Here is a 25,907-nt window from a genome sequence, read left to right as displayed (position 1 = left end):
GGGACAGTCTTACTTACGGAGCTCTTCTTTTGTCATCCTCAGATCTCCCTCCCTGCGGTTCCTACCCTTTCCTTCCCTCGCTTGACTATCTCACTAGTCTGTGTTAATATAATTCCAGACATGGGGCAGTTGAGAGGTGGACCCCATTCAGCATCAGCACAATCCTGAGGATTACAGCGGGGAAACTTGACCAGTACCTTCCCTATTGCACCTTCGAAGAACACCCCAGTGCACATCCTGTAGAATGAGACAGGTGCTCCTCTGAAATCCCTTTCGGTTTAGAAGGTATACTGGATGGGGAGAAAAGAAAGGGTATGGCATAGCTGTTTTCAATAATTTTCAGGACCCATCTGTTGGGACACAATGAATAGCCAACCTGTGATGAAATGCTGAAACTTGCTTACCACTGTGTGGGCATAAGCCGGTGAGGACAAATTAACATGGTCTGTTGGCTGGTGTAGTGAGGGAGGAGGTATTAGAAGACTAGCGCCCCTTCTTGCTCACATGTTTGGTGGAACGGCGTCCCAAGTCCCGAAAGGACTGGACTGACTGCTGCAACACTAGGTGTGAAAGCGGTCTTTGGCTGAAAGCCAGTCCCCCGGGAATAGCCTCTAAATTTCCAAAAGTGGTGTGGAAATTGTTTAGTAGGAGCCAAAATCCACAAAAGAAAGTGCAGTAGCTCTACTATCCTTAAATAGTTTCAAGTGGAGTCTGCCTTCTCACTGAAGGTGCAAGTTCAATCAAAGGGCATGTCCCTCAGCAAAGCCAGTATATCACCGAAGAAGCCAGTAGGTGTCATCAAGGCATGCCGATTAAGGGCCACTTTAGAACCAGCCTCCATTCCAAGGCAATCTGGGGTATCCAAATCCTTGATGAAGTGCAACTTGCATCCTGATGTCCTCACACTTTCTTCTTGGAGTCTTTGTGGCAGGATAGGGTGGAGTCCCACTTTGTTTTTTTAACCTTGCGTCTTGTTCTTACAAAAAGAATTCGAGGGGGACGTGGAATGGTTACAAGAATGACCCGAAATTGGGCCCATGTCCAGACCTGTGACCGCAGGACTTCTAGCGAAAGCTGCAAATTCTTCTTGTGCCTGATGCCGTACAACTTTGCCTCTTGGTCTCAAATCACTTCCTGGTGCATAAGTGTGCACTTATCGCATGCCTCATAGCCACAGCCAAGGCACACCTTGTGCAGATCCGTGACCATCATCAGCTTACCGCAGTCCCAGGCAGAACCTGAATTCTTTAGTTTTCGGTGGAGACATCTTTCCCCAGCACACTGGAGTTTGGAAGTTGTCAGAAAATGGACAAATTCGGGAATGGAGCTCTGGATCCACATTGAAAGGCACAGAAATAGAGGAACTGACATTAGAGTGCAGGGATGGCACTACAATTCTGCTCTGTCACTTCAGCGGTGTGTGGAGCTGACGTGGAGCCGCACAGCACCACCTAGCAGTGTACAGGAGCACTGCCTTGAAAAAATGCGGAACCAGTCTGGCGCCTGGGGAATTTCCAAGGTGAGCTATGGGTAGACGTATTCTTCAGAAACACCTGTTCCCTACTCCCAAAGGGCCCAGCGTGTGCATATTTTACCAGGTTCCAGGCTCTTTATGATTTATGATTCAAACCAGAGCTTAATTGATAATTTGGGTCTAAAATAAGCCCCTATTTTTATTATAGCAGGGTGGTTTCTTCCTTTCAACAAGGACAGTTTCTGAAACAGGGAGACACCACCACTGGACAGGTCTAAGTAGATATGCCTTTGGAAGAAGGGGAAGGCATAGTCACTGTAACATAAGGGAGGGAGGGTAGCAGGGACAAGGGGGCACAGGGAACCTGGGACAGGAGGACACAGGGCCACTTGATCTAGGGTAGACAGGGAAGGTGGACAGTCGAGAGAGGGTCACTGGGACAATCCTGCTTCCTAGGATAGGCAAGGTTACTATTGCAGGGAGAGTCAACGTCACTGAGAAAGGGAGAGACAAGTCCACTGCATTAGAGAGGGTCAACGTCACTGGGGGCGAGGGCTGGTCACTCGGAGAGTGAGGGATAAGGTCACAGAGAATGAGAATAGAAAGGTCACTGGTAGAGAAGGTAACAATGTTACTGGGCCAGAGGAAGACAAGGTCATTGGGACAGAGTGGGACAGATTTACTGAGACAGTGGAAGACGAAATCACTGGACAGAGGGGGCGAGGATATTTAAAATAGCTTCATAATTTTCAGCTTCAGATTCATTATACCAATAGTCTGGGGACAGGCATTCCATTTATCTAGGTTGGAGAACCACTAACTAATTCTTTGAAAGAAAGAACTACAATCATCCTTAAGGAGCTTGCCAGTTCAGAAAACTCACCCATTGTTTAAAGTACTTCAAGGGCAAGTACCAGGTGTACATATTTTCAATTGGTCAGATTTATTATTTTCCCAATGAAAAAACCCAGAGCAACTCTTATTCCATTCATATATGCAAAAAACACATACTATCGCTGCTAAAGCGAGAAAGACAGGAAGGAAGGAGGACTCACCAAGCTTTTGACGACCTTTAACAATTCCTCCATCACCACTGCAATGCCCTGGTAGCCAAGGAGGCGGCAGATGACTTTAAAATGAGGCGGGCCAACAAAGTTTCGATAGTTGCTGTAAATGCTGCTGTACGCCAAATTCAAAGCCTAAAGAAAGAAAAGTAGTACTCTTTTAAGTATCGTAAGTAGACTGGTTAACAGTAACCTTATATCTTTTGCCCCGAGTTGTTGGACCACCCAATAGAAATTATCATGGACAGTTTTAACACAATTACATTGCATCCTTAACACAAACATAGAAACACACTTTATATTCCTCACGCTTTGGCTCAAGGGAGTGCAAATACTTATTACAAGAGATAATTAAATTAGATAAATGTGGTTAGAAAAAGACACCAGTGTAAAACCCAAATGAGAAAAAAATGGAATGCAGAGAAAAAGGTTGTAACGAAGAGCATATGGTGCCCATCAAAAGTAAAGTTTTTCTCTTTCTATTGTTTGGTTCCGTGCAAGAGGCTAAGGGGCAAATACCAACTCCCTCCATCCCCTAAATCAGAGCATGAGCGGAACAAACAAATGGGCAAAAAGATGGATTACTTTTAGGCTTGCTTAAACAGGTAAAGGTTTTCATTCTTTGTCTGGAGGACTTGCTGTTCTCACTGACTCTTCTTGGATCAAATGTCAAGAAAGTCCATTCTTTGCTATGTCACACTGACAACTTGCGGCCCTCTGCTCTCTACTTTTAATGGCATGTGGCCCCAGCTGGTAAACTGGCAAAGAAATGTAGATTGTGCTTTACAGTTTATTGGCATTTTAGTGGCCTCTCGTTGAATATATAGTTATAGTGAGTGTGCCAGTAAGGCTTGTGTATTAGTCACAGACTCAAATTGTATTTTACATACCACTGGCAGCCAAGCAAGAGCATTGGACACTGATGAATGTGGGCCCTTCATCTCAACCTGAAGGCCAGTCAATCTCTTAATCTGAATGTGTGCATAGTTGGATAAACACTTTAACAAGGTTGCCCACTAGTGTGCTACTTTCATAACCTATTCTTGAGAGGACGGCTAAGAACTGTTATGTTGGGCCTAGTCTCCATGCAAGAAAAACTGTAGCAGGTTTCAACACCACTTAAGGATGCTGGGACATACTAGACTGAATACGGCATTGGGTACCTACAAAGGGTACAGAAATGGCCACCCATCCCCTTTCTGAGTGGAAGTGGAATTAAAGGGCGGCGAGCCTCTCCACTGGCACTGAATTGTCAACACCGGCACTTATGAGCGCTGTCACATAGTGGTGCTGTCTGTATAATATGGAGATGAGCACAACATCAGCTGTTTATTAATCGATTAGATATTAAAACCACTCATACGGCCTTCCAAGCAATTCTTATAGCTTCGGGGGTCCTCGAACAGTCTGAATTGTCACACTGGTAACAGTGGGATGGCTTGTAATTGCGTATGTACTGTCATTGGCAGTGGCAATGGGTGGTGCAAAATGGAGTGGCCTCCTCATGAAGACCCTGGCACTTATTATTTTTCAAATTAAGCACTGTCTTGTGGTTGCCACCTCGCGTAGCATTCAGCTTGGTGTACCTCCACTCGCTATGGGGCAGCATTGGCCAACAGGGAAGCTCACAGTAACATGTACTACAATACCTTGTGAACAATGTATCCAGAAAAATCTGAACAGTATAAGATTATGAAACATAGTCCAACTTCATTCCAAATAGAGAGAATGATAAACGTGTTAAACCTTATATACAGGGAGCTGTCCCACCTTTTGACCAACTCGCTTTGGGGTAGCTGCAAGAAATGTATACAATCTGTAGGATTTCAAGATCTGACTTTTAACATAGCGAGGTAACACCTCAAAGAAGGACTGAATAGCAGTATCTCTTGAATGTGGTAATGGCACAGGTTATCCTTTGTAAAGGTGTGCTCTTGCAGATGAAATGCTCAATTATCAGCTCAAAAGGGGAAATAATCGCTAATGTCCACCTAACAAATAACTTTTACGGTTGCTGGAAGTCTATTAACGAGGCCAGAGGTTTCGCTGATACAACTGCATCCACAGAAGAGTGTGTGTGGCTCTCAGAATTCTGATTCTGTAAAACTAAATGCAGCCACTGACTGTGCCATTGAGGCACTGGTGCATGGATCAGGTGCTTTGCCTGCCCTCGGAGCATTATCAGTTTTCCTTCTGTCTGCTTCCAGGGCCTGAGCAAAAGTCAACATCTTGAAATGCTGGAGAGTAAGAAATAGGTTTAGAATTAAGTGAGAATTCCCCTTTCCTTTATTGGTGATGACAAATTTACTATAGTAGAAGCTCCTCCCTTATATGAAAATAGAAACGCGCCCAATGGACAATAGAAGAAGGAGCATTTTAAATATCACCAGGAGGTCTGGGGGTTAACAAAGGGCCTGGGAGCTATAGGCAGTGATCGTTGTGTCTCCTGTAAATCACAGACTTTGCAAACAATGGGGAACATCCAAGCCCTAACCAGATGCAGCTACTAGCGCACAGACGACCACAATATCGAGCAGTGGAGTATGTTTTTGTTTTTTTTTTAAACATGCTTATTGGTTTTAACAAATAGTTCCTTGTAGTTGTACACTGCATGTAGCGCAGGGGCACAAGAGACATCATCATTTACAACATTAGAACTGAACTATAAAGCAATAATGCAGAATAATATGGCCTGACATCCCTGGGCCTCACGGGGTGCTCTGGCCCCCCTATCCCGCGTGGGAGCCGTGTATGCCAGGGGTGCGTGAGCGTGTATCACCAAAAAAGGATCATGGTCTAGCTGGGCAAGGCTTTAACTGTAGGCCCCTGTATCGAGCCCAATCCTTCTAAAACTCCGTAGTGTTTCTGGGGGACACTCCTAGCCAGATAAACCGGGCGCTCCAACACCATACAGTAATCCATACTCTTAGCCCAAGTCTCTATAGAGGGAGCTGTCGTGTCCTTCCAGGCTTGCGCAATCTCTCTTTTAGCAATGAACAAATCCAGCTCGATCAGTGCCCTTTTATATCTATTGCCCTCTAAATCATTTGTTGTATATGTACACAAGGGAACCCCAAAGATCGTAAGGGACCAAGGGTACTTGAGTAATTCTAGAGACAACAGCCCCTTAACAAAAAGTGAATACAGTTGTTCTGGATATAAAAATCAGTTCCATAAACAGAATAAATGATCATAGTTTTCAATTTTATTACCACAATTCGATCAAAAATTTTAATTACCCCAACGTATTCATATCATGCTGTCCTGATAACACTGTGCACATTGCTATCGGGTCAGTATGACATGAATATGTTTTCATTCGGGACCACTTCTCTATTAAGGCATTGATTCCCACTTGTGGTTTACTCTCGCATCGTTTTGAAAACGCATGTCAATAGAAGCAGCACTAAAATTGATCGTATTGTTATATGGGTATATATTTGAATTTCCCCCAAATCCACCACAATTTTTGGATACAACAGTGCACTACCTTGTAGGTCCTTCCTCTTCGTATGATACTAATGAACAGGCACTAATTGTTTGTTTAATTACAGATTGTTGAAAAATCAGGTGCTTCATGTAATATATTAATTGATAACATGCCAGGCAACTGATCCTCAGTCCTGATGATGATCCCATATTTTTACAGGATCGAAACGTCGTCGACATAAACTCTGACCCGGTACACTATGCTTTGTAGTATTTTTGTTTTGGGTGCAGTAGTATTTTGCTTTTAATAAGAAGTGACCTAAAGGTGTAATATGAATGCTGGTCACGGTTTGCTTGCCTGTATATGTCTATATGTCTTTTATTGTCAGTTTTTAACACCTGGTTTTCTGTGCATTATTGTTTTTTCTCTGATCAGTGAATCTGTTTATGGAACTGATTTTTGTATCCAGAACAACTGTATTTCATTTTTTGTTAAGGGACCGTTGTCTCTAGAATTACTCTAAACATGCATGTTTGTGACATGCAAAAGGATACGTTTTGGATCCCTGGTAATGTTCCAACCCAACGCTCCCTCCAATCATCCCAAGACCCCATTCCAGAAGTGAGCAAGTGTGGGGCAGTGCCAAAATGTATAGGGTATGTCTGCTTATGGGTCATCACACCTCAAACCCTTCACTGTGGTTATTAGGCCCATAGGGTGCAACCTTACTCTAGTGAGATAAACATGATGAAGCAGCTTGAGCTGTATCAGTTTAAATTGGTATGCTATTACCACCTCTCTGGGAGCCTCTACCGCTTCCCTTCAATCCTCATCATCCATCGGTCCCAGCTCCCCCTCCCACGCCTCCCTCACCCTCACAATCTGATACGGCAAACTGCATAAAAGCATTTTGTATACCTCAGATCATATGAAATTTGGGAGAACAATTTTCGCTTCAACAGGGGAGTATTTGGCGATGGCCTCCTCAGACTGTATAGTCAGCAGGAGCATGTGGCGGAGCTGGCGGTAACGGAAAAACTGTGTTCAATGCTGATCATATTCTACTTGTAGATTTTGGAAGGACTTTGGAGTAGGCTTCTTGGTGAAATAATTTGCTGTGCTTTTGTCAAAATTACAACATACATGTATGGAAGGTGGATCCACATCTTTCTCCATATGTCCCCTGATGGTTCTGAGTTGGATCAGAAAATCTCAATCTCTTAACAAAAGGTTTCCTCTGACAGTTCCACAAGAGCAACATCAGCATAGAAAGGACATGTTGGTGTGGAAGATACAGAGTCATAAGGCACTGAGGGACCATGGGCAGGCTTTAGTTTGACACTATAGCCCATTGGTAAAAACCTGATCCCAGCAAGAACAAAAAAATATTTTCAAGTCTCAAACTCCCTTTTCCTATCATTCTGGGTCAAAAACCTCAGGGTCTAATTGATTATCTATTTGGCCCACTTACATGGCAACTGACACAAGGTACTCTGATACCAATGGGCTTCCTGAAGGCAGACCAGATGTAAAATAGGACTGTATAGAGAATCCTTGCGCTGAACTAGCCAGGATTACTCAAGCACATCACACTTCGTACTAGAACTGCTACTGCACATCACACTACTTGGGTAGGCTTGAGGGCAGGACTAGCAACCACTGGGTTTGGCTTTGCGGCATTTTGTATAGAAGAGAGCATTGTTTATCTCTGAGGGATGCAATCATTCCCATCCACCCACTACAATCTGCCTCAGGCAGACAATCACAAACAGACTTCACCCACAGAAGCACATCTCTCTGGCTTAATGTAAGCAAACCAAGACTACAACTTGTAACTGGAAACATGGTGTCCTGATAACATGGTGCAAAGACTTTCAGAGCCTCAGGCAAAGTGACAGTTTGAAATTGGGTGCTCCAGCTCTCCTAAAAAGGCTATTTGCTGCATCCTGGTACCCTCTTATAGTGATCCTGAAAGGAAGCTGCCTAAAGTGTCTTAATGTAGTCCCAGCCTTGGAAATCCTATTGCTCTTCCACAGACCTATGTCATTACAAAGAAGATCACTGCAAATAAAACTACAGAGAATTCTCCAAACTGCACGCTTTAGAATAAATTATTTAATTAACATTTTATTTGCTATTGGTTTTAGCTGTGGGCAATTTTCTGTAATGAATTTGTCAGGTTAGGATTTATTTGCAATGAGTGGCTTGGAGCAACTACAACCGATGAGAGTTTGGCCCGAGGTTTGCTCTACCAAAGACCTTCTGCTTCTGGCAGAACCCAACAACTCTCACAACCAAATAGAGACAAAGTAGCAGGAAGAAGTTGGCAGGTAATATTGGAAGATGCCTGCTTGACTCTGCGTTTAAACTCTGTGGTGTGGTCTGTGAATGTTGTATGTTCCCTGAAAGGGTAACCTCCCCCAAGAGAGAGAGGTACTTCATATGACAATGGATTTTGAGGAACTTGGCAATGCACTGTTTTCCAAGGCCCTTGAATGTTAGCCTCGATTCCAGCTGAAAATTAAATCAAGCATCTTCTCCAAAATGGGACCAGTCCTGCTTTGTCCCCACTGCAGGTAGTTCCTCAGAGCTCTTGGTGTGAAGATAGCATGCAGGGAGCAGGCCTGGGTCAGATGGTTGTGTCCCAGGCAGCATTCAGAGATAGGCTCTTGGTAGCAATTGCAACGAAAGGAGAAGGTTCACGCCCACACTGCTCTGTGGAATAACTTAGCCTACCCACCTGCCGATGTGAAGGTGCCATGGCTGTGTGTGGAAGCGTACAGTACAACTCCTTTTGAAATGAACCATCCAAGGAAAAACATAACAAACAACAGGTGTGGCAGCATCAGTGCAGAGACGGGTTGTATCACCAACAGGAGTCCCGCACAGAGAACAGGAGTAGGATACACAGAATCTGGGCCCCTGCGCTTCTAGGGAAGACAACTGTCCCTCCTGAATAGGGGGTTGGCTGGAGTGTAGGTACAGAGAATCAGGCAATGTACGGCCCAACCCATCAATAGACCTATAGCTTTGGTAAGAAGTTTTCTATTGGTTTGGGGAAGTTGGGACATGGGCGCAGCCGCGGCCCGTGCAGTAAAGAGCGGTGGGGCGGGAGGGGGATTTCGACAGAAGACGACTAGGGGAAATTAATTAATTAATTATTTTTCCCTCTGCATCATCTGTCGAAATCATCCCTACCTGGCCCCACCACTCTTACCTGCAAGGGGCGCGGCTGCATGGGAGTAACTCGAGGATGCTCTCCATAGCAGATCAGTTCACATGGATGAATTGATCACACATTTCCAACTTCTTAATTGAACTTGTGGCCATACCAATATCTCTGAATTCGAAATCTAATGCAAAAGGTGCCAATGAAACAACAAAAGAAGAAACAGCCCGACATTCTCAAGCGCAATATCGGCTGTGGCATATCTGCCCATGCCCTGATAGCAAACCTTTACTCCATGATTTATTTTTTAAGCTCATGATGGAGACTACAGTAACTCAAAACCTCAAGCTGCAACTACATTTAGTGCCAGCTCCAGATAACAGAACAGTTGGACACTCCAGCTTAAACTGCACCAAGAAATAGTTTACCTTCTGCCTAAATTTGTTTAAGAAGTAAGAAGTATTCAGGTTCACTACAATTATATGAACAATTAAAGGTGAACGTTAGACGCATTGAAGCGAGCAAACCCAGCAACTACTGCACTGCCTCACCCAATCTTTTTTTATTTCAATTTCCGATTTTCCCTTCTCGGCATGGATACTTCACTGCTGCTGCTTAACTATTTGGCAGGCTGTTGTGAACTAATACTGTATAGTTCAAATAAAGCAATTTTAATAACGTTCTGTAATAATAACTGACTTTTAATTAGAATTGTAAATCATTCTGCAATCTGCAAAAAACCTGTTCTTTTGAATTGTAGGAAGACTGAAGCAAACCCATTCTGAGCAATATATTTTGCACGCTTAAATGAGAACAGATGTCATGCTGCTTAGAAGAACCAACACATGGTGTTGCAAACAACAGATTAAGGGGATCTGTGACGAGATCACAAATCACTGAGATTCTGTCAAGTTAAGAAAGGCAACTTGGTATACAGCCGAGACCTATGCCCACTCAGAGACCACTAAATGTACCTATTTATACACTGGGAAAATGTTGTGCACAGAGAATCGATAGGAGTATTAAAACGGATCTGAGGGCTTGTGTTATAGTACAGGCAGGGCCGGCCGGACAGGCCTTTCATTCCATCAGGCATTTCCCCAGTGGGCTGGAACCCTCCGAGACCGGTTTTGAAAGTCCTCGACCGCTCCTGGTGCCTCTGTCACTTTTCCCAGAGTCCCAAAATGATCTTCCGCAGGTACTGGGAGGCTTCAAGGGCGAGTGAAAGTTAGGAAAGGAGGAGGTACAGAGAAAGCAATCTGGGAGGGGCAAGAGAAGGACCGAGAACGAATGGATTGAGAGAAAGAGACAGACTGCACAAGCAGATGAAAGGAGCGGGGCTGGGTTGAGTCTTTTTGTCGGTGCTGCTTTCAGTTCCCCAGTCTGGCCCTGAGTGCAGAGTGAGAAAAGAAGAGCAATTTCACTGACTAAATATTTTAAATATAAGTAAATCTTATTCTTATCCGTATTATTAACTTGAGGAAAGTTGGTTCACTACAGATAGTGTTTATTGAAAACTTTTTTACAGGTTGTTGTGACACAGGGCTACAGCCGTTTACTTATGGCGTCTGCAACCTTACTATGTGTTCCTATATTAGTAACGATACATACATCTCCCTCCACTGCCACTATGCTTCGGTGGATTCATATACGACAAACTCAGACTCCCTTGAGAACCTTTTCCTGTTGGTCTACATTCTCTATGCATGTACAGGTATTATCTCACCTCCGGCTGTGAGACACTTCTTGACATCCAAGTGTCTAGTCCTAAATTCCCTCTTCCCTTACCCCCGAACAGGACTGTTCTAGCCTTCCTCAAGGTGCCTGATTAATTACCCCTTCCTAATATCTTTAAAACGTTTCCTTTACCTCAAGGTCCATCTCGCAGTGTATTTAACAAAGCTCCTTAAATGCAGCTCACTGTTACTGACGACCTTCAGAAAGGTCCAGCTTTTCAACAGTAGCTCTTCCCTGGATGCCTCAAGTCGTGGTAAAATGCTTTTCTCTCTTGCACCCTGACTGTAGTAAATGAGACCCCTGCGTGCTGTGGTAATTGCAGTACTGTATCTCGTGTACATGTTCACTCAGGCTGTCCTAGGCACTATCACGGAGCTAAACAGAAGAATAATTGGCCCACTATTTTCAGTGATCACCACTCTGATGGTAAGACTAAAGGTTATACAGTTTACAACTAAAGAGATGAATGCTTTTGCAAGTTTGTTTCCTGCTTCCCTTTTTCATACTGCCTTCCTGGGAATTTATTTATTTTTGGAGCAAATAAATGTACAGGAGATACGCTTTGAATATACACTACTTACCCATAGAAGACTTTAAAATAAACTGGAGGAAATTGTCTCTATGTTGGATGGGTTCACCAGCGATGGCGAGAAGAGTTAAGGTTCCCACTGGATAAAGCCCCAGAAGTTTAGGTATTTATGTATGCAAATCACTGCGATCCAGAGGTAAACCTGATTATTATTCGATAGCGTGGCAACACAAACTGTGTAATTTAGTGCTGTTCTGAATAAAGTATTTGCTTCTATTTGCGAGTGTGTACTGTTCTCAAAGATGAAAATTACTAAATGTCTTGATACTTTTTTCCTAAAAAACATCCATATAGATCCCAGAAAGTTATTTCAAGAAACTGTATCATCTGCTGTAACTGCTTTACTAGGGAATAACTTACTTACTTTGCAGACCACAACAAATCTACTCAGCCACTCGCTATGGCGAGTTAGATTTTATCAGGGTGAGCTATATTTAGAGGCAATTCGCACCTTCTGGCAAGCTGTCGAAAAACAAGTGTTCTGCTCACTCACAAAGTGAAGGAGCATTAAAGATGCCTTTAAATCTTGTTTAGGTCTTAGCTAGACAGTGCAAGCGCTGTCTCAAAGAGGCGTGTTGTGCTCTGTGGGCTTTTATCTCCTACAATTGGTAAACTACAGCGTTGCTCTCATTTTCTTTGGTGCCATTCATTATGGCATGCACGTGTCATGCCTTCTTCTTGTGTTTGGACTTCCCATAGCACATGGACCAAGTACATGTCTCCTTACACTGCTCCTGGTTTGAGGAGCTATTTTTTTTCTTTGTTTTCAAGCACTCCATAGGAGTACTTGTGTTTATAGGCCGTCTCTCTTGTACACATACCACTAAAACGCACGCACATGTACATAAGCTAATGCATTTCTTTAAAAGTTGTTAAAACTCGAACAGCGCTTGTTTTTTTTTGCACGATCTGATGGCACTGGAGCACTCACTCCGTCCTCCGTCTTGCCATAGCGCGAACACTAGCAGATGGTTTTGGAGCACTTCAATTCACTGTTGCTTCCTCCCTTCGTGCTTTCTTGCTTGACCGGTCTCCTCACTACCTCCCTTGTCACCAATGCTTTTTTTTTTGCACGATCAATGGTATTGGAACACTTGTTACATCCTCCATCTTGCAATTGTGCTAACACCAGCCGATGGTACTTGAGTGTTTTATGTGCTCACGAGTTACATTGCATAGTGACACATTCATTGTCAAAGCGTATGTGATTTGCACGAAATCACAAATTGTTCAGCTGACTCAGAGATTCGAACATGGTTCCCCAGTTTTCCCTGTCGGCAGCTCTGGCCATTACAACTCATACTTGCATCACTTCGAAGCTGCTCAACAGTTTCTCACTACCACTTCCACATTTGTTCAGCAAGACCCTGTCAACACGGAACAAGCATTGGCAAAGCCAATAGATCTCAACAATGTACCAGCTATTAGCCTGGTCAATGTGAATGTCTTTTAGCCATGTTGTCTATCAGCACATCCACAGCTCAACATGGCTGAAAGTCACTGAAAAAGCGCTATGGTGTGACCAGCACAGAGGGCGAAGAGACTCAACATTGGCTCAACATCCTGCGATTCTGGGCTCTTAGTAACTTTCAGCCATGCTGAACAGAAAATGTACTGCTAGATAATGTGGCTAAAATACATTCACACTGACAAGGCCAATAGCTTGCGCATTGCCGGGACCTATTGGGTTTGCCAATACCGGTTTTATCTTTTCACATTTATTCCGTGTTCGGAGACAGAGGTCAAAAGTCAGGTTACATCTACAATTACTTTTCTTTTTCTGAATGCAAAGTTACAGAATTTTGTAAAGTGAACAATCTGACAAACATGCTGTACAAAAGGTGTGAAATGAAAGACTGTACGATGTAATATTTTTTTCTAACACATTTAAATAGCTAAATAGTGAAATGTACAAACATTTCAAAATAAATTTCGGTATGAAAGCCATTGTTTTCTAATTCAGTGTGAGGAAAACAAATATTTTAATAGGATGAAAACACATCAGAACACTTTACTTGGTGATGTTCAAATGATAAATATGTTTGCTAAAACCCAGTTTCCACAGATTACTGTTTATACACTAAATAGTTTTATAAGTAAGACTGGATGTGAGTGGGAACGTTTTCACACATTTCAATGGAAAATGTGCTGTCTGTAAATGACAGTGCACTACCACCTCATGCTTTAGAAATCTATTTATAAACAGTCCGTTTTTAACCCCTTCAGCGCGGCGCGGATTCCCGCGCTGTGCTGAAGGGTTCGAGCGCGGGCGGGGCCATGACGGAACGGTTCCGTCATCCGCACAGCGCAACCGATGCTCATGACGGAACCGTTCCGTCATGAGCATCGAAGGGGTTAAAGATACACTGAGAAACAATCCTGACCTGATAGCAATGCCATTAGTGTACTAACATGCACCTCAGGGGTCATGTGTACCTTATGTGTGGGTTAGATTCTTATAATACATGGAACAAACCTTTAGTCTATGAAATCAAACCAAATAGGTTTTTTTGTACAGCAGGAATGCTGAACTCACATGTTGGAATATAATCTCATATGTGATAATGAAGAAAAAGCTGTCTCAGCAAAATTAAATATTTGCCTAGGATGACATAATGAGACCAGTCTATGGGTGGAGTACATTACAGTTAAGTCGAGTAGATTATTCAAGTTTCTAGTCCTGCAGGTCTAGTAACATTTTTATGATTTTTCGAGGTCAGCTTTTGGTAATTCTCTTTCATGTGAATTCTTCATCTAATCACAGATTACTCACACTGTGAATCTCCACAGACTCTAAAATGGATCTGGAATCACTTGCAATAGCTCAGGCGTGTCGGGGGTGGAGGGGCACTCAGCGCTCATCATGGCTCTTCTCCACCTCCAGATACGATGACATGAAGTTGCATGTAGGCAGCACCCCTGGATACTGGCATCAGTGGTCTCCTTTCCTCCACGTTCTCAGATGCCCAGCATACCGGACAAGAATTAATTTGCACTGGCAATGTGTAAAAGGTAACTTGGGACCATACTGTTCCTGAAAGCCCACTCTACAGAACAGGGAGGCAGGAGGACAGGTAGGAATCTGAAGAGGGGTGTTAAGAAAAGGAGACAGCATAACCAACTTAGACAATCTGAGGACCTAAAGGTACAAAGTGACAGAGTGCAAGTAGGGTAGGCAATGTCATATCCAGACCCCTGATGCTCCCAGATGCCTGCACTAGTGCAAACAAAAGGGGTTTGCTTGGAGAGGAGGATGAAGAGAATTGATAGTGCTGTCCTTTTCCTTAGTTCTGCAACTGCCCTCAGCGCCAAGAAAATTCTGCACTCACTGCTGGATGTGCTGTAAAGACAGTTGCTGGTGGTAGGCGATGGCCCTAGTTTAACCTCTCAACTTCCTGTACTACTGGTTAACTGGAAGGCTGGGGATGGCAATTACAAGGAGCAAGCCATAGCTCTGCAGTTTTAGAAACACACCACAGCCACACAGGATTTTTCTCCGAAACATCTGGCTTCATCAAAAGCCATATCCATCAATGATGCCTCAGGAAAATTTGTTGGAGCACATCCAGACATATCATACGATAATGACACACTGGTGCCCAATACACTAGGAACCAAGTCAGCAATATCTAGGCCAGAACATAGAATCTGCTTAGCTACGTTTTGTCAATTTCAGGGAGGTATGACCGGGACAAGGAGACATTTCTTTGTATTCGCAAGAAGTAGAGCAGAAGATTATGGCACAACACTGAGAGGGGCAAGTTGTGATTTTGAGAGAACAGTAAATAAAAGAGAGAATCATAACTTGTAAGGCTAACTGTAAGTTCGTTTTAGGTAGAAAATTACTCACATTTTGATTCATTTTAATAGCTACCAGGCACTCATGGCCACAGGTTTGATATAAGAGTTGATATGAAGCCTGGAGCCCAAAATGTAGAAGGGATTTTGAAGTGGGGCAATTTTTGGGACAGAGCTCAGAGAACTACGTTTTTATAGTCCATCAAAAGAAATCTTACCATTTTGCTTACAGGAAAGGGGGAGAATATCAATTTTCAGTTATCTGAGTTGTCAGGTGGCTCGGTTAGGCCCGGGGAGAAACGCTGCCATTTTACATGCATACGTATCCTAAGTTGCCTTGTCCATCACACCCATTGACACCCATTTGTATGTGTGATAGTGCAGGATAAGTTTCCATGAAATGACATTTGCTTACAAATTCCATTTCATAAGAACACTATCACGACACCTGGAAAGTCTTGTACAAGGTCTGAACATACATTGTGCAAATGTGATTGTCTGTTATTCGTCCATGAGGCAAGGCAGCTATCAATAGATCATAAAGAATGGCGACCTGACTAAGGTCTCGGCTCGACAGCAAGGATGCTTTTGGTTAGGAGTAAACAAGCATTTCCGGGTTGGGACAGGGGAGCACTTGCTATCATCGTGACGCCACTACACGCTCAAACCTCAGCCCAGCTGCTTGCTGATCTCTCTGTGAGGAGGGAAGTCCAACCTGTGACCAAGACGGTGACCTACATACTTTCTGTTTAGGTAACGGGGTTGGATCATCCACTAGGGTATTCTTAGCAACAAAAAAACACAACCCCCAGACAATTAAGTTAGGGAACACAGAGTACAATATACATCGTTTTATATGCTTGCATATATGCATTGTTTTAGCAAGATAGTGGAACTATTCATTTTATTTACTGTCCTTGTACTGCTGATCACTTCAATCTGCTTCTGTCTATCGATCATTGCAGCACACATATTCTACACAAGAATCACGATGGTTCAAAAAATATTGAAAACGCGTATTCTCTGTATGTTTCTTCGTAAAAGAGCACGAATGACTGAACCAATGGGTTCTAGATCTATTACCACGATTTCTAGGGGATTCAGCGTTGTCATGTTCTGTGGTTGAGTTTGAGTTTGAGTTTAAAAGCACTTTTAAAGCGCACGTATACCGGCGGTTTCTTGGCGCTGTAGCTAGTGGGGACTGAGGTTTAAGAAACAGGGGGAAAGGACTGGGCATTCATTCAAAGGATTTTGTGAAAAGGTAGGTTTTAAGATTTTTACGGAATAGGGGATAGAGGGTGCTGGCACGAAGGTGGAGGGGGAGGGAGTTCCAAAGGGTTGGTGCTAGAAAGGCAAATTTGGAGCCGCCCCACTTTTTCCTCCGGAAGCGAGGGATGGTGAGGAGGGACTGAGAGGAAGAACGTAGGTCCCTGGAGGGGACATAGGGAACAATCTCAGAGGAGATGAAGGCAGGTGCCAGGTCCGATCGGGCCAGAAAAGTGATTGATGCGAGTTTAAATTGAATTCTGGCCCATACTGGGAGCCAGTGAAGAGATTTTAGAAGTGGGGTGGAGTGGTGGAATTTGGGAAGGTTGAAGGCTAGGCGGGCCGCCTGGTTTTGAATCTGTTGTAGGCGGCGCAAACTGTATGCAGGAATGCCGGCATACAGGGCGTTCCCGTAGTCCAGGCGGGACACCACCATGGCCAGGATAATAAGTTTAAGAGCGGAAAAAGTAAAGAAACGGGACACCTTGCGGATAGTACGTAGTGAAAGAAAAGAGGAAGATACCACAGAGCTAACCTGGGAGTGAAGGGTAAGTTGAGAATTGAGCTTAATGCCTAGTGTTTTGACGGAGGAGGAAGGGACAGGAGGGGGACCAAGAGAGGTAGGCCAGCAAAGGGGGGACCAGGGGCTGGAGGAACCGCCCGTCAATACCAACTCGGTTTTGTCCGGGTTAAGTTTGAGGTGATTATGGCTCATCCAGTCCCTGATGTGAAACATGACAGTGTGGAAGTTGAGGACAGAAGAAGGAGAGGAAAGATCAAAGACCAGCTGGAGGTCATCCGCGTAATTAAATACGGCGACCTCCATCTGTTGGAGAGAAAAGATGAGTGGGGCGATATATAGATTGAACAAAAGAGGGGAAAGAGATGAGCCTTGAGGAACCCCGCACTGGACTTTCTGGAAGTCCGCTGTGAAGTCACCCAGGCGAACAGCCTGGGTGCGGTCGCTCAGGAAGGAGGACAACCAGACCAGGGCAGTCCCATCGATCCCCGCCGCCCTGATACGGGAAAGTAAGATGTTGTGGTCCACCGTGTCAAAGGCGGCTGAGAGGTCGAGGAGCACAAGGGCCTGGTGATGATTAGTGTCCATGCCCTCCCTGAGGGTGTCGAGGACCGACATGACCACAGACTCCGTGGAGTGTGCGGGGCGGAAACCAGCTTGGCGGGGGGCAAGGGCTCCATGTTTCTCCACAAAGGAGCTCAGAGCGCAGGTGACGTGGCGCTCGAGCACCTTAGCTAGAAATGGCAGAAGGGAGATGGGGCGGAAATTGGCAGGGACAGAGGGATCTGCCCCAGGTTTTTTCAGGATGGGCACAATTACCGCAGACTTCATGGAACTAGGCACTATGCCTTGCGCGAGGGAGCTGTTGAGGAGGTGAATGGGGGGATCTGGACAGGAGACAAAGATGTGGCGGAGGATATGGGCAGGACAAGGATCTAGAGGGGAGCCAGATTTGATCAGAGGCACCAGTGAAGTCAGGTTTTCCCGAGTGATAGGGGGAAAGGTGGTTAATTTGCCTTTGGGAGGGGGACATTGGGGATCAACAAAAGAGGGGGGGGGGTGGGGGGATGTTGGCCTTGATGGTGATAATTTTCTGGGTGAAATAATTATTAAGAGAGAGACAGAGGTCATTTGACGGGGCAGGTTTAAGCGTAGTTCTGTCCGAGAATGCCAGATTGTGGACGATGGAAAAGATCTCCTTGGACTGGTTCTCCGCTGCTAAGATTTTGGAGGAAAAATAAGCTGTTTTGGCCTCCAGGATGTTTTGTTTGTACTGGTTAAGGATATTGATATATTCCAGTTTCAAAGTGGGGCAGTAGTTTCTCCTCCACGCCCGCTCTGCGCGGCGAACAATAAGTTTGGTGGCTTTAAGTTCTTGGGTAAACCACCGGTTGGCGTCTTTGTCGCGTTTAGAGGTAATGCGCTTGAGCGGGGCAACGGAGTCGCAGCTGCGGGAGAGCCACTGGTCTATAGCATCAGCCTGGGAGACGGTGGTGAGTCCCTGAAGAGGCGGGAGAGAGCCAGCAAGGAGAGAGGAGAGATTCTCAAGGTTGACTCGGCCCCATGATCGGACCCAGATGTTTTTGGGTCGGGGGGGCATAGCAGGGGGGAGGATAGGAAGGAGAAATTAAATCAAATGATGGTCGGACCAAGTGCAAGGGGAGATAGATAAGGATTCCACAGGACAGTTTAGGGACCAGATTTGGTCAAGCTGGTGACCCTTGATGTGAGTGGGGGAGTGAATGTGGGGAGTGAAATTAAGGGAGTGGAGGGTTTCAGAGAAATCCTTAGATGACAGACATTCGGCAGGATCGGAAGGCCAAAAATTAAAGTCGCCAAGGAGCAGGATGGAGGAGTTGTTGATTGCAATGGTAGTCAGGACCTCCAAAAAATCTGGGAGAAACTGCACGGGGGACTGAGGAGGACGATAGGTAAGGAAACAGGTAAGAGGAGGGGAGGTGGACACCGTGCGGATCACCAAGAATTCGGTGGTGGCAATGTTAGGTAGAGGGAGAATTTGGAAAGGGAAGTCGGTGCGTGCGATGACTGCCACGCCGCCCCCGGCTCTGCCCGAAGGGCGGTCAGCCCTGAGGGCGTAGTAGGAGGCAGGAAGAGTGGATAGGAGTGCGGGGAGGGAGTCATCGCAGAACCAGGTCTCAGTTAGGAAAAGGAGATCAGGGGCCTGTAAGTCCAATAGGACCGAGAGTTCGTGCGAGTGGGCAACAGCAGAACGGGTGTTGAGGTAGAGAGCTGTGATAGTTTTAGGGTTTGGCGAAGGAGCAGCCCTACAGGTCGTAGGCGGGGTGTCCAGAATAGGAGGGGGGTGAGAGGAAGAGAGGGAGGCAATACCGAGAGCAGAAATGCAAGAGCTGGTACTGGTCGTGATGGGCCAGGGGCCCTGGTGGCTGCGAAGTAGGTCCGGGCTATAGGTGATGGGTGGGGCAGAGTGTAAGGCCCCTAGTCCCGGCCAGTCGCGGACGGGCGCAGACGGGCTTGCCTTAGGCGCGCCTTCGGCGCGCAATCGTCGCGCCCGCTGCGCTCGTCCGCTGCGCTTCCTACCAAGACACATATTTATGGTCGTGAGGCGGGGAGTAGAAAGGGGCGTGGCCAACAGAGTGGGCGTGTCTGTGGCGCGCCTCGCGCTCGAGAATGGCGTCTGGAGGTGAGGGGTCGTTGCAGCGAGGAGCGCTGTGAACGAGAAGCCAAGAAGTGCAGGTAGGGGGGGTGGGGGTGATAGGAACACGAAATTACAGTATTTTAAAAGTTTTTGTTGATTAAAAAACAGGGTTATGCATTCTCCCGGCTTCCGCCTCAGGAGTCCAATAGCTAGTGAAGCGGCTTGCTTCAGCGCTCGCTTATATATACCAGAAGTCGAGGGGGCGTGGCCAACAGAGTGGGCGTGTCTGTGGCGCGCCTCGCGCTCGAGAATGGCGTCTGGAGGTGAGGGGTCGTTGCAGCGAGGAGCGCTGTGAACGAGAAGCCAAGAAGTGCAGGTAGGGGGGGTGGGGGTGATAGGAACACGAAATTTACAGTATTTTAAAAGTTTTTGTTGATTAAAAAACAGGGTTATGCATTCTCCCGGCTTCCGCCTCAGGAGTCCAATAGCTAGTGAAGCGGCTTGCTTCAGCGCTCGCTTATATATACCAGAAGTCGAGGGGGCGTGGCCAACAGAGTGGGCGTGTCTGTGGCGCGCCTCGCGCTCGAGAATGGCGTCTGGAGGTGAGGGGTCGTTGCAGCGAGGAGCGCTGTGAACGAGAAGCCAAGAAGTGCAGGTAGGGGGGGTGGGGGTGATAGGAACACGAAATTACAGTATTTTAAAAGTTTTTGTTGATTAAAAAACAGGGTTATGCATTCTCCCGGCTTCCGCCTCAGGAGTCCAATAGCTAGTGAAGCGGCTTGCTTCAGCGCTCGCTTATATATACCAGAAGTCGAGGGGGCGTGGCCAACAGAGTGGGCGTGTCTGTGGCGCGCCTCGCGCTCGAGAATGGCGTCTGGAGGTGAGGGGTCGTTGCAGCGAGGAGCGCTGTGAACGAGAAGCCAAGAAGTGCAGGTAGGGGGGGTGGGGGTGATAGGAACACGAAATTACAGTATTTTAAAAGTTTTTGTTGATTAAAAAACAGGGTTATGCATTCTCCCGGCTTCCGCCTCAGGAGTCCAATAGCTAGTGAAGCGGCTTGCTTCAGCGCTCGCTTATATATACCAGAAGTCGAGGGGGCGTGGCCAACAGAGTGGGCGTGTCTGTGGCGCGCCTCGCGCTCGAGAATGGCGTCTGGAGGTGAGGGGTCGTTGCAGCGAGGAGCGCTGTGAACGAGAAGCCAAGAAGTGCAGGTAGGGGGGGTGGGGGTGATAGGAACACGAAATTACAGTATTTTAAAAGTTTTTGTTGATTAAAAAACAGGGTTATGCATTCTCCCGGCTTCCGCCTCAGGAGTCCAATAGCCCAAGCCATTTGCTACCTGTTTATGTTTTAGAGATGCTTATGGTGGCACTGTGAGCTAACTGGTCTCTAGGACAACAAAAGTGGAAATGACATCTGTGCCATCTATGCATGTGGCTTGGTAAGACAGGTGAACTGGTAGAAAATCTTTAGAAGGTGCCCAATTTAACTCCTTGCTGACCCAAGGATACAATAGTACATCTGACAGCTTGGCCTAAAAGGGATCAGTATTATGGGTGCCAAAGTGGGCTACAAATTTGTCCCAGCATCCAGCGTATCCAGACTTTGTAGGAGAATGCCTGGTTGGGACAGGGACAGCAGTCTGTCACCAACTCAATGTTGGCTGAACCAACACTGCAGGTGTTTTGCAGTCTCCTCTGAAACCTCAATCAAAGTTGATAGGTTCCCTTGGTGCTGGTCCACTGAGACTTCATCTGTGGAATTGCAGGACGTATACATGAGAGAAAGCATCCTGCATGTCCAAACCCACCATTTAGTCACCTGAACTGAATTGAGGGTAGAGAGAACCTGGGCCACAGTGAACATCTTAAATTAGTCCTTTTGCAAGAGGCATTCAGAGGGCGAAGATCTAAAAACAAAGGCCTCCATCCCTCTCTATGGCGCCTTTGGCCAAAAGAGCCTGCACTTCTTGAAGCAGCATGGACAAATACTGCTCTTAAATATGTTCAGATGTAGGAAGGAGGTGCAGGGGGTCAAAAAGTTATGGCAGGGCACAGCCTCGCAAGATGATCTGAAAGACCCACCAGTTTAATGTTGTATTTTGCCAACCCTGTAGAAGTATTTGATCCTGCCTCCCATAGGATAGTTGTCTGCCATCAAAAACGACTTGGTGGCGAATGCAGGAGGGGCAGGGTACTGGGAAGGTTACGGTCCCTGATGGCCTGGACGTGTCCTACTTGATCCTTCTCCTTGACCCCAAAAAGACTAGGGTGCATGTTGTGGAAGGAGTGGACCATGGCATGGGCGGTACGCCAAACCCCTGCAGTAGCCTCTAAAGGGACAAAACTGATTAGGATATTGTCTTGCAGGAGTAGAAAGGCCTAGGGAAAGCGCTGTGGCCCAGCTTTCATTAAAGCATTTGAAAACCGAATCGGCCTACTCGCCAAACATGCGAGACCCATCAAATAGCTTGTCCATTAAAGAAGCTTGCATGTCTACAGAGAAGTCCGTGGATCTCATCCAAGCATGCCACCAATGCATTACACTAGTGCAGACTGCTCTGCCAAAGCAGTCAGTAGTGTTCAGTCCAGAATGGATAATGTACTTTGTCGCATCCTGGCCATCTTGGATGATTTCAGCCAAATTGGATCGAAATTCCTTGGACTCCTGGCAAGATCTCACCAACCATGTCTCACAAAGCATGGGTGTACCTCCCCAGTGAGCCGCTGGAACTGACCTAATGGAGGGCTAGGCTGGCGGCACAAAAACATTTGTTTCCCAAAGGTCTTAAGTCATTTCTACTCTTTGTCAGGAGGAGCTTTGGGAAAGCAGTTGGGGGTCACCCTTCTGGTGTAAGCTTGAACCACCAAACTATTTGGTATAGGATGCTGCAAGAGAAAGTAATGGTCGCCTGGCTCTGGCTTGTGGTATCAGGCAATCTGCCCGTTTATTTGATGGCAGCAACAGGGCTTCGAGCAGGTTCCCAAAAGGGTGCCAGTCCAGGCCTAATTAAAAGAGAGAAAAGGCTCTGATGAAGTTTGTCCAGATTGCAAAACTTCTGTTAGAACAAGGGTTGTTCAAGTCTAAAACCTCCGCCACACATCTCATTAGCAGGTACTCTCGTCTGTCACTGGTCATGGGGAAGATTACAACCCAATGTCTGTGGAAGTGTCCAACCAAGTAACCAGGAAAGTGTCCTATCTACTTTCATCTTATAAGTACAGATATAAATTGCCATCCTCATAATGTTGGTGAAAATACTCCCCCCTCATCACCATTATCATCCCCAAAGGCAGGTTTGATGGGATGTATGAAAGAACCACACATGCCTTTACAATGCATCCATTACAACGCATATGCCTTCACCATGCATGCCTTTATCATGCAAAATGTTACCATGCATGCCTTTACAATGAAAGTATTTCACAGGTAAGTATAAAGTCTATAAACCCAAATACCCTTAACCCACTTTAAACCCTAAAAATACCCTTGCCACCCTAACAGCATTACCCACCCTAAACCCTATAAATAACCTTGCCACCCAAATACCATTACACATCCTAAACCCTAAAAATAAATACCCTCACCCAACCTAAAAATACCTTTGCCACCCAAATACCCTATACCTACCCTAAAAATACACTTGCCACTCAAATACCCTCACCCACCCTAAACCCTAAAAATACCTTGCCACCCAAAAACCCTCACCTACCCTAAACATACCCTAGCCACCCAATACCCTCACCCACCCCAAAAACCTAAAAACACGCTTGCCCTGATATATATACATATTATATATATTCACTGAAAAACACAAATGTTACAGGGACATAATAGTTAGGCTCCGGTTCAGAGACATCAATTGGTCATTTGGAAGGAGACCCAGGAGGCACTGTTTAATCGTGCATTGGACCCCCTAGCCTGTCGAGTGTTTAATGAGACGCACTATAACTACTCAGTATACTGCTACCACGGGGAAATGCCATACTATGTGTGTAAAGTCTGTCACCGACACATTGCACCTGACACACCTCTGTGATCTGTCAGGGTAAATAGTGTGGAGTGCTTTGGGGGAAAGATACGCTATGTGCACTATATAGTATAAGGTCAATTTGAATCTCGCACAAAGCGCCACAGTGCGCACTCCTGTGTCTATTTTTTTGCCAATCCCTGGGCACGAGGGGTTCTTCGCATACCCGTTGCCAAGCATCTTCTATTTTTAAGGGAACTCGTCAAGTGCAGCTGTGTTTGTGACTTCTGGGGTGGAATTAAATTGGCAAGAAGCTGCAAGATGTCATTTACTGGCGCACGAAAGATCCATTCTGGTGCCGAGGGGGAATATCATGGTGAGGAACCTGCAGTTTGAGGTATCCCTCAGAACGGTGTGTTTGTCTACAAAGGTAGTATCAAAATAGGCTAGGTATGTTGATTCAGCACAAACACCTTTGGATGATTTATCTGAGTTATTGAAGAACAAGTTACTTACCTTCTGTAATGATATATCTGTAAGAAACATAGGTTAGTTATAGATTCCTTACCTTAGAATTTCCCCCAGTCATAAGACTGGATCCGGAAAGTTTTTCATCAGCAGTACCCTGCGCGTCACAAACACCTTTGGATGACTTATCTGACCTATTGAACACTAAATGAAGGAAAGTTTAGCAAGGGACTGTCTTAAGATGGGAATGCATGATGCAAGCTTGCCGCTTCAAGTATGGGAAAGTCCAAAACCTATGGAATTCTGGGGTGCAGTAAACGTCCTCCAGAATTAGCAAGGACAGACTGGCCCCCATATTTATATACTTGGCCTACTCTCAATGTGAACAAAGGAAAATTAGGTTAATTAGGGTTATTTATAAATAAATGTTAGTAATGCAATGAAAGAATGTGGGAATACTTGCAAAGGAACAAAAGAGCCATGGATCATAGCTGAAATAGATATTATGGGTGTGTGTCCCAAGAATGAACTAAACAAACCCTTCTATTATGTATGCAATAATTTCATTGGTTCAGTGAAGTATCCATCAAATAAGATCCCTCCCTCAGCTGGAAGGGAAATCGAGTAGCATTAAGGATTACATAATAATATTTCCCACGATAAACAGGGAGCCCTTATACAGAAGGCACTCCATGGATACGTGGGATATGATACCCTGCACCAGAGGGAAGAGCTGGCAAGCAAAAAATGTTCATAACGAGATATTACAACAAAATCCCTGCCGCTTACCCAGATACCCGCTAACGCACATCCCCAAATAAAGACTCGATTAAAAAAAACAGACCAAACATACAGTGAGCTACAACAACTGAAAAAAATCAGATTTACTGCAATTCCTTTTTTCAGATTTTTGTCGAAGTCCGTCTCATCCGCATCTACTTTACCACCACAAGACACTCAAAACACCTAAACACGACACAAATTCCAAGCAGCTTGTGAGTGGTGGATTAATGGCTCGCTACTAATGCTGCAAAGTTCCTGCATACAACGCTGGCCACAGTAATACATCCGAGGAGGCTGCTTAATTAAAGCAATGATTAAAAGGAAACATTTAATGCATGAGTGAGCGCTTAATCGCTCTAAGGGGCTTTTCTTCTTCGAATCATACTCGTCCATGTGGAAAAGTGTGCGTGCTCGGTTATCACTGCAGCCCCCTGGTTAGAGCATCTGAGCATTAGTATCAAGCGTAGAAGGGAGGGGCGTGAGGGGAAAGGACACATCTGGAGGGCTTTGTCAGTGTAGTATCCACGACTGAGAGAGTACGCCATCATTCCACTGCAACAGAACAACTCGACAACATGTGCTCACGGACAGAGCCAGGGAGCGGAGTCCGGGGTATAGTCACTTGTGGCTGACAGAACTACACACGCTGTGGAGGGAGGACGTACCACCCCCGAGGTGCAGTGAGGGGAGAACGTGGAGCAGACGTGGAAGAGACCAAAGGAAGCTGCTACAAAAGATACCGGGCGCACCCCCGCACCAGCAAGAACCTAACAGGTGGCAAATCCAAACAGGAATACAAGGTGAGGACTGACTTCATCTTTTTCAAATCGGCATTTTGAAACATTTTTCAGTCAATTTAGAAAGGTTGAGCAGCGTCTTTAAACATATTGTGCGTATATATGTTCTCCATGGCTGTATTCTATCCGATAACTATTGAGGCACAAAACTAATGACAATAAAAAAAAAACTTTAGGCTAAATTACTTTTAGTATATGAGCATCATTGGATCTGGAGCTGGGGAA

The 25,907-nt window shown here is 45.5% G+C and overlaps 1 protein-coding gene across 2 annotated transcripts in view; it reads right to left on the bottom strand.

Moving 5' to 3' along the window:
- The window catches only part of CYFIP1 (cytoplasmic FMR1 interacting protein 1), a 517,233-nt gene that overhangs the window by 110,459 nt on the left and 380,867 nt on the right, over positions 1-25,907 (bottom strand). For both annotated transcript variants that reach the window (XM_085622863.1, XM_085622862.1), the window contains exon 24: positions 2,530-2,673. In XM_085622863.1, coding sequence (XP_085478989.1) covers positions 2,530-2,673 — 144 coding nt within the window. The remainder of the gene's footprint in view (positions 1-2,529; positions 2,674-25,907) is intronic.

Source organism: Triturus cristatus, chromosome 8, assembly GCF_964204655.1.
Source record: "Triturus cristatus chromosome 8, aTriCri1.1, whole genome shotgun sequence".
Classification (NCBI taxonomy): Eukaryota; Metazoa; Chordata; class Amphibia; order Caudata; family Salamandridae; genus Triturus; species Triturus cristatus.
The sequence above is the reverse complement of the archived record's forward strand: the minus strand, read 5'-3'. Positions and strand labels throughout refer to the sequence as shown.